This window comes from Kluyveromyces lactis (genome assembly GCF_000002515.2).
Source record: "Kluyveromyces lactis strain NRRL Y-1140 chromosome E complete sequence".
Classification (NCBI taxonomy): domain Eukaryota; kingdom Fungi; phylum Ascomycota; class Saccharomycetes; order Saccharomycetales; family Saccharomycetaceae; genus Kluyveromyces; species Kluyveromyces lactis.
Window position 1 is genome coordinate 2,061,225 of NC_006041.1, and position 12,969 is coordinate 2,074,193.

A 12,969-nucleotide genomic window follows, 5' to 3' on the forward strand; every position below is an offset into this window, starting at 1 on the left:
AACAGGAAATTGTGTTCACGTGACTCGCACCCAAAGTTCTCCCCGCAGTCATCAGCTGTGCCTTTGATTCAAGTACGTATGTGTTTTATATCAGATTATTCTAGTAAAGTGTAAAATGATTTATATGCACTTTCTAATGAGTATAGTAGCTGTTGAGAATCGGCATCCGAAAGTTGCTCGTCCTTGGGTAATTTATTGATTTTGACTATCCATTCCACTAACTTACTTCGGTTTTCGAAGTCATTACTGGTGACCCTATTTATACTTAGCAATAACTCCGCCATTAACGGATGAAGCTGTTCTCTGGTCTTGTAATTTAGTTTCAATGCGTCCATTACGGTGATGAAATTTCCTGTAGCCTCTGCAACACGCTTTCCACTGTATTTATTTAAGTTTGTGGTATTATCGGCCGCTCTCGAATTGTCCAAAGAATCTGTGTCACCGCTGGTTCCATGTTCTACAGTTACTGGAATGCCTCTCTCCAGCCTTGTGATTGCATTGGAAGCCGTAATTTGCCATTTTGCTTTAAAATGATCAAGGCTCTTAAACTGTTCCTCTACATCTTCATCACTGAGATATGTCCTGTATTGATTTATTAGCTTATTGGCAAGCCGCGTGTATTCTTCACTGCCTATATCGTCTTTCAAAAATGCTTTCTCTACATGGTCGAGTGTTATTATTATTGAATAGATCTCGCCAAGAGTATCCACGATCTCTTTTTCCCTTGGTTGTGCATTCAAATCAAACGGCTGGATTTCCTCTAAAAGCTTTGGGTTTAACGGCCTTGTGCTATTTCTGCTTCCATAGTGGTTCACCGGAGCCCTATAATCCGACATTGCAAGGTTTTGTGTAGATTCCTGGTTGCTGTTTCCTATGTGCTACTGGTGAGACTTGTTTTTATTGATGCTAAGTTTTAAAGGTACATAATCCATCTTTTTTCATAAACTAACATAAATGTTACAACAGTTATTCATTTCAATACGCTATATATGTATATTTAATGCATTAATCTATTACGAACACCCGCCTTGGTATCTTCGATTCAGTGTTATATAGTACGCCAAGCTGTGTCAGGCACTCTTTAGTTGGAACGTAAATTACAGGCGGGAGAGGTGGATATTCTAATTGTCCGTTTTTGTTACGCTTGATTCCACCGTAGTTCTGATAAAAACTCTTAGCGTTCTTGGCTATCTCACGTTCTTGGTAAATTAATTGTTCAACGTGCTTCATGTATGACTTGGGCCAAGGGGTAATATCTATTGGGTAAGATATTTCAAAATCCTTACCTTTAGAAATTTTGAATTTAATGTTTAAAGAGTGGGTGACCGAGAAAAGTTTACCTCTAGTGGTAATGGAACAATGATACTGAAAAGGTTCTTTACTATGTTTACCTTTAAGAACAACAGTCTGTGGCGGATTAATTTGGTTCATTTTTGGTTCGTGAGATGGTAATTGATACATCACGGCAGGTTCATTCAAAGAAGTTTCATAAGTATGGAACAAAGCGTTCTTAGTTAGCACTCTCAGGCTCATCTTGAGTTTCATTCCAGATTCCGGTAATGGATCATTGAAAGGCTTAGAAATTGACTCAAGAACGTTTTCTTTTGTATCAGAATTGGCATCATAAAGCTCTAAAATTTCTTTCAATTCAAGAGTTATCCCTTTTAACTTGATCTGTTTGTTAAATATACGTTGACTTTGAGTGTATGAGGTCAGATTCGGGAAGATTTCTAGTTTGAGAGTAAGCAAATCATCTGTTGTCACGCAAGGGTTATCAGTGGTCAGTTTGACGTGAAATTTCTTATCAGGTGACTGTATGACTTTGGTCACAGGCGAATATAACCTGGGTGATGCTATCAACACGTACCTTTCCACATTGACCATTTGAGAAAAACTCTGCACTAAAGGGGCAGAGTTCGTGTTTGGCAAGTGATACAACACATCACATTCTAAAACTGTATAAGAATGGCCTGCTTTAGCGTTATAGTTTGTTTCCTTAATATCGTCTGGTAAAGCAATCGTTAGTGGAATATCGAGCCCTATTATTTTCTTATCCGATATGCGCATATTCTTCTTATAATGCACAGACTCGCTCTCCAGCTTATTTCTCTTCGAAGTAAACGATCCTAACCCCATGTTCAAACATTCTATAGTCTTCAAAACCATCTGTATCTTATCAATGATGAAGGGTTTACCATCATTTGATCTTATCCTCAATTCACATTCAATTCGCGGAAGAGTGTCCGGAAGCCCTGGACAACCTCGAATAATCGAGTTATAACTCGGTTTAAGTGATATCACTGGGTAAGTCATTGTCATATTCTCATTTGCCCACAAGCTGTGATATGTCAAAGAGGCTTCTAACAATCCTTACTAGCTATTCTCTGTGATCCGATATGAGATCTAGTATGTACTTAAATTAATGTGTTTATGAAATGGCTGGACGTTCCGATTTATATGGTGTTACCCGGATCAATCATATAATATCAACGTCAGTATCAATGGAACAGGACAGAGGACTTCTGGCAACTATATATTGAAGACTACACATCTGATCTGGTGTCTATTGGTAACAGCTGCTCTGTCTTTTAGCACCGCTATGGTATATTTTCGTCCCAATTTTTCTTAATCTTTATCTATTTCAACAATTTGAAATAAAAAGATGCTTGTAGAATTTAACTTCCTGTTCTATATGATAAAAAAAACTCCAGAAAGTGACATAACATGGGATAATACTAATTCAGTACCGAACCCTTCTCTCTGGCTGCATGCTTAATTATTTTCAAAACCATGTTACAGAAAAAGGCTTCTTTCCAATGGCTGACAGTTTTTTTGTCTCGATCGTGCTAACTGGGAAATATCCGGAAAAACCTTTACGAGCCGACTAATTTGTATTCTTGAAAAAGGTATCTGTGAACCTTATAACCTAATTGAATCTGATAATATTTAAGTTCCAAAAAAAATATTTAAATGGCGTCGCATGAATACTCTTTCCTGACACCAACTCCCCTCCAAAGTTCAATTAATGCACTCCATCTGATTTATAAACTTTATTTATTTAGTACCGTTTTTATCTGTCACCACAACATTTCTTTTTTGCCAAGTACCGCTTTATCAGCCTCGTGAGGCAGAAAAAAAGATTTGACAGATCGACATATATAGGCAAGTTGCATTGAAAAATCTACACAGGAAAGTTTTACTAGTGATTAGTTATCGAAATCTCTAATTTGGTTGGTTCTGCTCCACAGCTACACTGCTAGATTTAGGAATTTTGATACCCTTGTAATAATTATGGCTAAGTTTGAGTGTACTGACGAGGTGACCAATTTCCTGACAGAATTGCCTAAGTGCGAACACCATTTGCATTTGGAAGGTACTCTCGAACCAGAATTATTGTTCCAATTAGTTGAACGTAATGGAGTACAGTTACCTGGTACGTTTCCCAAGACCGTTAATGAGTTGCATGTGATTTACAACAATTTTGCTGATCTCCAGGATTTCTTGAACTATTACTACATCGGTTGCAACGTTCTTCTCAGTGAAGACGATTTCTTTGAGTTGGCTTGGAGTTACTTCAAGAGAGTAAGCACTCAAGGGTTGAGACACGCCGAGGTGTTTTACGATCCACAATCTCACACGTCCAGAGGCATTTCTTTGGAGGTTGTTACCAAAGGTTTTGAAAGGGCTTGTGCTAAGGCCCAGGAAGAATTTAACATTAGTACCAAGTTAATCATGTGTTTATTGAGGCACTGTCCTGTGGAAGAATGTATGGATACTGTGAAAAGTGCCAAGAGCTTGATTGAATCGGGAGTCATTGACGGTCTTGGTCTTGATTCGTCAGAAAGACCTTTCCCTCCAGAATTGTTTGTTGAATGTTATCAATTGGCGAAGAGTTACAATAAGGAGCTGCAACTTACAGCTCATGCAGGTGAAGAAGGTGATCCAAGTTTTGTTACAAACACCTTGGACTTATTGGAAACAACAAGAATTGATCATGGTGTTAGAAGCATTGAAGATGCTGAATTAATCAAGAGGTTGGCCGCTCAAAAAGTTATGTTAACCCTTTGTCCATTATCCAATGTTAAGTTACAAGTGGTAAAAGATGTTTCAGAGCTACCATTGCAGGAGTTCTTGGATAACGACGTTCCTTTCTCCATTAATTCTGATGATCCAGCTTATTTTGGAGGGTACATCTTACAGAACTATCTGGAAGTGTATTCCAGATTTGGTTGGTCTAAAGCAGTTTGGGCTAAGATCGCCAGACAAAGTATTGAAGGCTCATGGTGTGATCCTAAGAGGAAACAAGAACTACTCTCTGAGGTTTCAGAAGTTGTAAACAAATATGTAAACTTACCTTAGACTAAGTAGTAGATGGCATAAGCTAGGTTTATGCACAAAATAGATAGATTTTGAATTCGACAAATTAATTTTGGTTTTGAAAGATAGACTGTGATTACTTCTGCATCGTTCAGTCTATCTGGGAGAAGAGGCACATTAGAAGTTACTTAAACGTTAGTATATAGTAATACAAATTTGTCGTTAAACTAGGTTTAAAACTAAAATAAGGAATAAAGGCATTATTGGATCAAAACAGATTAGTGGTATGCAGATAGTCAGGTATTATTCCATATCGACATCTTCATCCGGTGTCCTTTGCGTCGAAGGGTTAGTTATATCAGAATTGTCTTCCGTTGTATCATCAATATCGTCAATAAATAGCAAGGTGTTTCCGTCTTCTATTTGATGCCAAACATTAAGATACTCATACTCTTTGATACAGCTTACCAGTTGCAGCATAGTGAAACCTCTTGATCTAATCGTTCTTACAATAGCATCATACGGTAATCTTTTATTAAATCTACCATTTTCAGTCGCCATTTTCTTGATAATTGTGTAAATTCTGGTTGTTGGGTTTTCATCTTCATATGGGTTCTTGCGGTCGCTGTATAATGACTCTTTAGAGACTTCTACCAACCTCAAAGCTTCGTCTACATCTTCAATTTCCACAGTGTCACTGAGCCTTAGTTTTGCCAAGGCCTGTGATAGTCTGATAATTGCAAGTAAAGTTCTAGGTGTTGCTTGCCCAAACGAGAATTTAGAATCCAACGCTTTCTTAGAGTCTTGTCTCATTCTTGTATAAGATAGAACTATGTGTTCATTGACATCAGCTGACAACACAGGTCTCTTAGTCTTGGCGTATGCAATATACTCTCTCATTTCGCTCGAAGGAATTGGTTCGAAACCAAAATCAGGTTGCCTGTCATACATATGAACGTACGTGACGTGTTCTGCTAACTTCTCATCGTTTTCTTTGCTTGGCATATCGAGTAGTAAAAACATGATATCGAATCTAGACAAAAGAGCTGCTGGTAGATTAATATTTTCAAGTGGAGATAACCTTGGATTATACCTTCCGTATAGCGGGTTAGCAGCTGCCAATATGGAGGCTCTGGCATTTAAAGTAGTGTTAATACCTGCCTTAGAAATTGAAATGGTTTGTTGTTCCATAACTTCATGGATAGCAGTTCTATCACTTTCATCCATCTTATCAAATTCATCGATACAACAGATACCGTTATCGGCAAGGACGAGGGCACCACCTTCTAGCACCATTTCATCAGTCACTGGATCCTTCATAACGGCGGCTGTTAGACCTACACCAGAAGAACCCTTACCAGTTGTATAGACACCTCTCGGAGAAATTTTACAGATAGATTTCAATAATTGAGATTTAGCAACACCAGGATCACCCATCAAGCAAATGTTAATATCACCTCTGATTTTTAGACCATCCCCGACTTTTTTTTCAACACCGCCCACTAATAATAACAATAAAGATTTCTTAACATCGAGATTACCGTAAATTTCTGGAGCAATTGATTTAGCCAAACGGTTATAAACATCACCTTGGTTGACGATTTTCGCTACTCTTTCTTTCAATTGATCATCAACTTGGAAAGATGCGAATTTTTTCTTATGCTGGTACACAAACTGTGTCTCTAGGTACGTTTCCGTTAATAGACCAGCTTTCAAAGCACGGAAACCAGTGTATGGTGAAGGTAGATATATACCAGTAACATCTACCACATCACCTGGAATCATGGATCTAGTTAATGGCCCATTAATGTGAATAGTTAATGTCCTTGGGATATGCCCGATGGGCACTTGATCTGATAGTTCTTGAATTTTACATTCTTGGAATGCACTGAACTTTGATGCCCTAGTACTCATGAACAATTGTCCCTTAGTTTGATTTTCGGAACATTGGGCAGAGGGACATTCTATTATTGGGGTAAAAGTTCTTTTATTAACTTCTTGGAACACTTCATGACCGCACTGATCACAAGTATAAGCGTTGACTGTGACACTTGGCTTCACATCAGAGACTCTGGTAATGATACCACGGACTGTAATCAATTTTCCCAAATAAGAGCCTTTAATTTCTCTTACTGACATTGGTTTCAGTTTCCTAGTGGATCTGCTGGTTAACGGTTTAAAATACAAATGATATCTCCTAATCAACGCAGCAGGGAACAAATCAGCGTCCGTAGTGGCCAATTGATCCAAATTGGTTTGAGACTCTTCGCCCATCCCTTGAGCCATTTGTTGGAATTCATCTCTAGTTTCCAAGATATTTCTTTCGTTTCTCAATCTTCGTTGGTGTAAAATGACGTCCAATACATCTGTTTCGTAATCGATATCTTTCGTTGGAGGCGGCAATAGTTCATCTACACAGTTGGAGAAAAGTTCTGTGAACCGCTTAGTGTTTTCCATGATGATACGGTGTAAGTTAACTAAGTTCTTGCCTTGTGCTGCTGTATTTGACGAAGACAAATTTTCAAATTGCTTGGTGCGCTGATAATGGTACACATCGTCCAATTCGATATACAAGATATCTTGTTCTCTATTGGCAATATGTTGCAATTGTTGCAAGTACTTTGGGCCCTGACCAACTTCAGGATCCAAGTTATCGTCATTATCGTTCTCCCCAGTAGAACCGATAGTTTCCTCTTTGTAATGGATCAAGAAATCTTTGATATTATCTTGAGCTACCTCGTAGTCAATTCCGAGATCCAGTGTGGGCAAAACCGATGAAGCCATGGTACTGGTGGTGTTCTGAATCGTTGGTTGGTGTGAGTGGCAGCAGACAGTAGGAAAACTGATAACGGAGAAGTTGTTGAAGATTAGCAGAAAGTGTATGCGTAAATGTTTCAAAGATCAATTGGAAAAACGAAAGTGATTTTTATTTTACAGTTCCTAATCGGGTAGAAGATGAAAGACGCATTACCCGGACACAACCACGTGACAAAACATACCAACATAATTACCCTCCCTCTTATAGTCTATTTTTAATTTGAAATTGCAATTCAATTTTTCAATTTTCAGTACTTTTCATAAACGACCACATTGGCTTGGCTGGACCCCCGGTATAGAGAGGCAGTAACCTCAAAAATTGGGTGAAAACAACCTTAACATTGCATTATCTAAGCCTAACAAGTGTTCAATGGGCCAATCGAGTGGACAATGGATATAGTATAGGAATTTGGCATTCGTAAATGGACACCCCAGTTTCAGAAACTGAAATTCAACATTTCCCCTCGCTCAAAGTGTACCGCCGCCCCTGCCCTCAGGGATAGCCCTTGGTAAACGAGAGGTATGTCATCGCAACGCGTAAACCAGGTGTAATTTATTACCTCCCCGCCCCCCATAAATTGTTTACATTTTACGCGTTGTACCGTACGTAAACGTCAAAAAACGTAAACAAACGCGTAAACCGCACCCTTAAATTTGAGAAATCAATTTAAAAAATCAATTTAGCTCCTTCCCAGTTTACGTGTTGCAAAAATGCACTACATACGGACCGGCATACCAATAGTTTACAGTTTATGCCGTTAAACATCACCGAAGCTAATGTTTATTATTATTACTACTGTGTGGAAAAGGGTACAGGCCCCGGCACAGCCCTATGTGTCGGCGTCGTTCACAATGACACTTAGTCAGACCACATTTATTTCACCGTTTCTCAGTCCACACACTCAAGATTTCGCACAAAACTCTCAGTCCTACACACGTTTCTAAGATGCAAAAGAAAAAGCCAACAAAAAATTCTCAAAATAAAAAAAATTCGCCTAGCTGAGTATCTGCATTGTACTGTAATGTACCTTAAAACTGGAAATCAGGTTAGAACAGCTGTCTCAGACTGACTTTCTGACAGTTACCTCGTTATCTTTAGCATTTTAACTGTTTTTGGTTTGACTTTTTTATGCTTCGTTTAGCCCGAGATTAATATGCACACAGAGTGTTAGTATCGTTACACTAAGATGGTTTTCGGTTCTAGTTTTATATATAAGAAGTATGAAATGTGAATAGTTGAAGATTCGGTTCTTGTGATAGAGTATATTTTATATTAGGATTTAAATATATGTATGTGTATTGTCACGAGGTTAAACACAAACATAAAACTCAAACTATATACATATACACCTATTACGAGATGATTGCCAGTACGATATTCAAGAGACAAGCTTCAGGTTTCGCTACCCACTCTGTGAAGACAAATAAAGCGTACCTGTCCTATTTGACTATGGGATTCACCATTCCATTTGTCGTTTCATACTATTCGACTTATTCTAGTGCTCAGGATGAGTTGAAAGGAAGGTCAAATCCAAGATTATATTTCGGAAGGTTCCTATGATCGGTTTAAATCATGGACTACTTGTATGAAAAAGGTTGCAGGACTTATGCCTTTTTTTTTATGAATAGTTTTTTCCCCTCCTTTCCCCGACTTCAATTCAATATCCCTTCCGCGACTATTCTCTTCTCTATTTTATTTCGACGGTTAAATTAAGAGTCAATTATTTCTCTAGACTCTCTCTGGTTATGGTTTTAGATAGATCATCAGTTATAACTATATTTTTATAATGTAAGGAATTATACTTTTTCACTAAATTTAACTCAATCTTCTCTTCTCTCATACTTTCCAGGTAATACCACTTTATGACTGGAATGACACAAAGAGCCAGTAATTAGCCAAACATGACCACGTCAAAGGACCCCATTACCTGGGAACAGAGTAAACATTATATCAAGACCGGTGAGTTGTACAAGTTGATCCGGTCACCGGAAATTACGGCCAAATATCGCAAGCATAAATCCGAGCTTGAATCTAAAGGCCAAGATTTGGTCTCCTTTATCCTCACTTCCAGATTACACTGGGATGTGAAAGAATTGAACCACTTTAATAATATAGCTTTCGCCTCGGATGAGGATAAGATTAAAACCTTGTTTAAGGATAAGACTACGTTGAAGATTCTTACGAATGATTACCCTTATAATCTCGAAGATTCCATATCTCATATCTTGATTTGGTCCAAAATCTATATTCCGTTGTACCAGTCCAACGTGAACGCATCAACAGATGATTCAGTCGTTATGCAATCAATGAATACAGAAGTGAAACAACTAATCGAGAAGTTTTTGGACCATTTGCTTAAACCATTAGGTTTAACGGACTATATTTGGTTTATCAATTATCCGAGATTGCAAAGTATAAAGACCGTCTCCCACATACACGTCCTGATCAAATCCAATGATAAAGATACAGTTCAGAGACTTGTAGATGACGATTCGTTACTAACCCCATTACCCTCAGAGTGAAAGTGTATATTTGACTAGGTATGATGTATAGTATCATTCTACCTTTAAATACCATACACGTGACCTCGTACCTTTATACTGGTATTAGTTTCTTTTTGTTGCCAAAAATGTAGTCTCGAATGGCGATGCTCATCTCAAGAGTTCAGTAGTTAACGGAACAGATGAGGAGTATTTTAGCTGCTTCAGAAGATCATCTCGTTACTATATACAGAGAAAAAAGTGCTTAACAATGCAGCTGCGAAGAAGTACGCGTTTACGCACCGTACATACTGTTAAAAATAACACTTCCATCAATGAGGATCACAGTTTGATTTCTGTGTCGGATCAGGTATCAGAGAAACCTGAGGACAGATTTGACAAAGTAGATCAGGACTCAGATGATGATGAAAATGGCGAGCGTGTAGCGGTTCAAGACATTTCCTTTGACGAGGATGAACGAATGCAGAGCAGAACAGGTCAAACTTCCGCTACGACTCTTTTGAAAATCTCAAGACCTGAATATAACCCACAAGATTTGAAGGAAACTATTCATGTTGATACGCATTTTGTTAACCAGTTTAACGATTTGATAGAGAAACAATCTACTTTGTTTTTCAATTCCTTGACAAGTCCTGAATACGTTATATATAATAACTTGGAAATATTCAAATATCCAAGTGATAAGGTGAGCTTGCAAACAATATCAAGACAGTTGACTGAATTACTACCAGACTTGAACAAGAACTACGATACCGATCTGAAAGAGCTGTTAAAACAATTGCATGAGGATCAAGAACGAGAGGAAAACTTGAAAATTTTAAATCAAGGTCCAGAAGCTGAAGTCTTCAAAGACCCATTACAATCGCTACTAAATTATCAACCTGATGTGAAAGAATCAGACGAATCAAAACTTATAGAGCAAGTGGCCAAAATCCATGAAATCAACATTTCCGATATATCTGACATCCTTATCAACCCACCAGTGCGGACACTGAAGAGAGCATTGAATGTGAACAACCAAACAAAGAAACATGACATTTCCCATATTTCCAATAAATGCAGTAGATTATTAACGAAAGAACGCAACCATTCATTGCCATGGCCCGTTAAGAAGAAAAAGAAGCAAACAGATTCATCGGCAATACATGAAGATGTCTCATTAATGTCATGAAAAAGAGATACTTTAAAAAGTTATTTCACTGCTATACACCGTGAAATTATCATATAAATAATGTCATTTAAGAAACGTTCATATATAAATATATACAAACACATCTGAACATAGAACTTTCAAATATTGAGTCCGTACGTCTTGCTCATTGCCTCGTCAATGAAATAGAGCAGATGACCAGGTATGATCAATGCTAGCGCCTGGCGCAACTCCAACGGTGTCAAAAGATAGATAAGGGCTATGGAGGATATAGGGATCCAAACTACATTCACCGCAACGTTAAAGACAAAGAGCGCTGCGTTATTGCTCTTTTTTGAAACGTAGTACCACATATTAATGCCCAAAGCCTGTCCAATCGACAATGGGAGATCTGAGTATACTATGAAAAATACGACCGAGAGATAAAGACAGAGTATCTTCAATGCAAGTTTCCTTTTATCAGTTGTGGTCTGTTCTATCAGCTGTAATGAAGATAAAGCAACAACAGCATTGCCGATCAGGTCTGGAGAAAGTTTGATATAAAATAAACCATAAATCAACCGCAGATACTGCTTCCTGTAATATACTGCATCCCATGAGTAAGCAACGTCATAGACAGTAAGGAAATTGCACCAAAGTGCCAAGTTTAACATCAATATTCCAATGCCCCAACATCTAGTTATTATAGGAATATCTCGTATAAGATCCATACTTCTTTATATTCTTAAGGCACAGTTCCTTTCACAGCCAGCGTTATTGATAATGTATATCAGATGATTAACTTCCCTTTAAAGTGATAAAAAGATGCCAGTAAGTACTGAAAGGCACTTTTATAAGTAGTTAAAGTCTTTAAAACAACAAACAGAGCCGAATACTATTTCTAGTATGTATATGATGCACCGAAAAACGAATACACTGGTTTATATATCACCTTTCTTGAAGGTGACTTGTTCTTTCCAAAGGTCTCTTCAATATTCAAATTGGAATTCCTATTTTTTTTTCTCGTTTATCTAGCCCATACGTTGATCCATTCGAATTGACATATCACGAACTGAAACTGGTTTCTACTGTAAAGATATCACACATGTACGTATATAGGGAGTAAGCATTTGAGAACCCTGAACAACTTGCTGTTAATTCGTTGTTAATTATTGGTATTGAGCTAATATTTTAAATTGATTATAGAACTGTAACAACTGCTTAATATATGTCACATACCATGGATTCTTTGGATCAGATTATTTACAATGATACATTACAGACAACGAAACCAGTTACAGAGCCATTTGAGTACTTGTTAAAGCAACAGGGGAAGCGGGTGAGGACACTTCTAATCGAAGAGTTTGGTAAATTATATGAGGTACCGAAACCGTCTATAGATGCCGTTAGCGCCTTCATCGATGAGCTTCATACCGCCAGCTTATTAATAGATGACATAGAGGATAATGCAGAGCTCAGAAGGGGTCATGTAGCAGCTCATAAAAAATATGGTATCTGGACCACTTTGAACAGTGCTCAATGCGCAGTTTATGTTTCTATTTCGAAGTTGTTGGCTAAAGAGCATGAACCATCTTTGCCATCAATTATCAACGACGAACTAATACGGCTTCATGTGGGACAAGGTCAGGATATATACTGGAGAGATGATGGGATTGTTCCTAGTGTGAACGAGTACTATGAGATGGCTAAGAACAAAACTGGAGGATTATTTAGGTTAATGGTGAGACTTTTACATGCCTTGTCGAAAAAAGAGCTTGCACAGAAATATGATCTTATACCGTTAGCTAATGCAGCTGGGATCTTGTATCAAATACGAGATGACTATTTAAATCTATTCTCCAAGACAATGTTTGAACAGAAGGGATTCGCTGATGATCTAACCGAGGGGAAATTTTCCTTCCCAATAATTCATGCCATAGCTAGTTCAAGGAATGAAGGTGATAACGATGATTATGTCCTTAAAACAGTTTTATCAAGGCCTTCAGAGATTCGTACTAAAGAGAAATTGCTCAGTTATTTGGAGCACCAGACAAAGTCTGGTGAATATACCAGACAGGTTATCCAAACTCTTGCACAAAAAGTTACTACTGAATTGGTTCCAAAGGAGCTTTCTTCAGTTAAAGATATATTGTCGAAACTCTCCCAGTTAGACTAATTCTATTATATTGATTACGACCATCTTA

At 37.8% G+C, this 12,969-nt stretch overlaps 9 protein-coding genes across 9 annotated transcripts; 5 read left to right on the forward strand and 4 right to left on the reverse strand.

Moving 5' to 3' along the window:
- Positions 1-95: 95 nt before the first annotated feature.
- VPS28 (ESCRT-I subunit protein VPS28) lies at positions 96-836 on the reverse strand (the record flags this gene model as incomplete). The annotated part of the gene is made up of 1 exon (XM_454995.1): positions 96-836. The coding sequence occupies one exon, from the start codon at positions 834-836 to the stop codon at positions 96-98; it is 741 nt and encodes a 246-aa protein (XP_454995.1).
- Positions 837-1,005: 169 nt separating this feature from the next.
- Positions 1,006-2,319, reverse strand: RGL1 (Rgl1p; the record flags this gene model as incomplete). Its single annotated transcript, XM_454996.1, has 1 exon — positions 1,006-2,319. One exon carries the CDS (start codon positions 2,317-2,319, stop codon positions 1,006-1,008), a length of 1,314 nt encoding a protein of 437 aa, XP_454996.1.
- A 972-nt stretch (positions 2,320-3,291) lies between these two features.
- Positions 3,292-4,359, forward strand: AAH1 (adenine deaminase; the record flags this gene model as incomplete). The annotated part of the gene is made up of 1 exon (XM_454997.1): positions 3,292-4,359. The coding sequence occupies one exon, from the start codon at positions 3,292-3,294 to the stop codon at positions 4,357-4,359; it is 1,068 nt and encodes a 355-aa protein (XP_454997.1).
- A 261-nt stretch (positions 4,360-4,620) lies between these two features.
- On the reverse strand, positions 4,621-7,101 carry MCM7 (DNA replication licensing factor MCM7; the record flags this gene model as incomplete). The annotated part of the gene is made up of 1 exon (XM_454998.1): positions 4,621-7,101. One exon carries the CDS (start codon positions 7,099-7,101, stop codon positions 4,621-4,623), a length of 2,481 nt encoding a protein of 826 aa, XP_454998.1.
- Positions 7,102-8,422: 1,321 nt separating this feature from the next.
- KLLA0_E23211g (uncharacterized protein) lies at positions 8,423-8,695 on the forward strand (the record flags this gene model as incomplete). The annotated part of the gene is made up of 1 exon (XM_002999368.1): positions 8,423-8,695. The coding sequence occupies one exon, from the start codon at positions 8,423-8,425 to the stop codon at positions 8,693-8,695; it is 273 nt and encodes a 90-aa protein (XP_002999414.1).
- A 341-nt stretch (positions 8,696-9,036) lies between these two features.
- On the forward strand, positions 9,037-9,657 carry HTC1 (Htc1p; the record flags this gene model as incomplete). Its single annotated transcript, XM_455000.1, has 1 exon — positions 9,037-9,657. One exon carries the CDS (start codon positions 9,037-9,039, stop codon positions 9,655-9,657), a length of 621 nt encoding a protein of 206 aa, XP_455000.1.
- Positions 9,658-9,886: 229 nt separating this feature from the next.
- Positions 9,887-10,807, forward strand: KLLA0_E23255g (uncharacterized protein; the record flags this gene model as incomplete). The annotated part of the gene is made up of 1 exon (XM_455001.1): positions 9,887-10,807. One exon carries the CDS (start codon positions 9,887-9,889, stop codon positions 10,805-10,807), a length of 921 nt encoding a protein of 306 aa, XP_455001.1.
- A 119-nt stretch (positions 10,808-10,926) lies between these two features.
- On the reverse strand, positions 10,927-11,496 carry DER1 (derlin; the record flags this gene model as incomplete). The annotated part of the gene is made up of 1 exon (XM_455002.1): positions 10,927-11,496. The coding sequence occupies one exon, from the start codon at positions 11,494-11,496 to the stop codon at positions 10,927-10,929; it is 570 nt and encodes a 189-aa protein (XP_455002.1).
- Positions 11,497-11,993: 497 nt separating this feature from the next.
- On the forward strand, positions 11,994-12,941 carry BTS1 (farnesyltranstransferase; the record flags this gene model as incomplete). The annotated part of the gene is made up of 1 exon (XM_455003.1): positions 11,994-12,941. One exon carries the CDS (start codon positions 11,994-11,996, stop codon positions 12,939-12,941), a length of 948 nt encoding a protein of 315 aa, XP_455003.1.
- Positions 12,942-12,969: the final 28 nt, after the last annotated feature.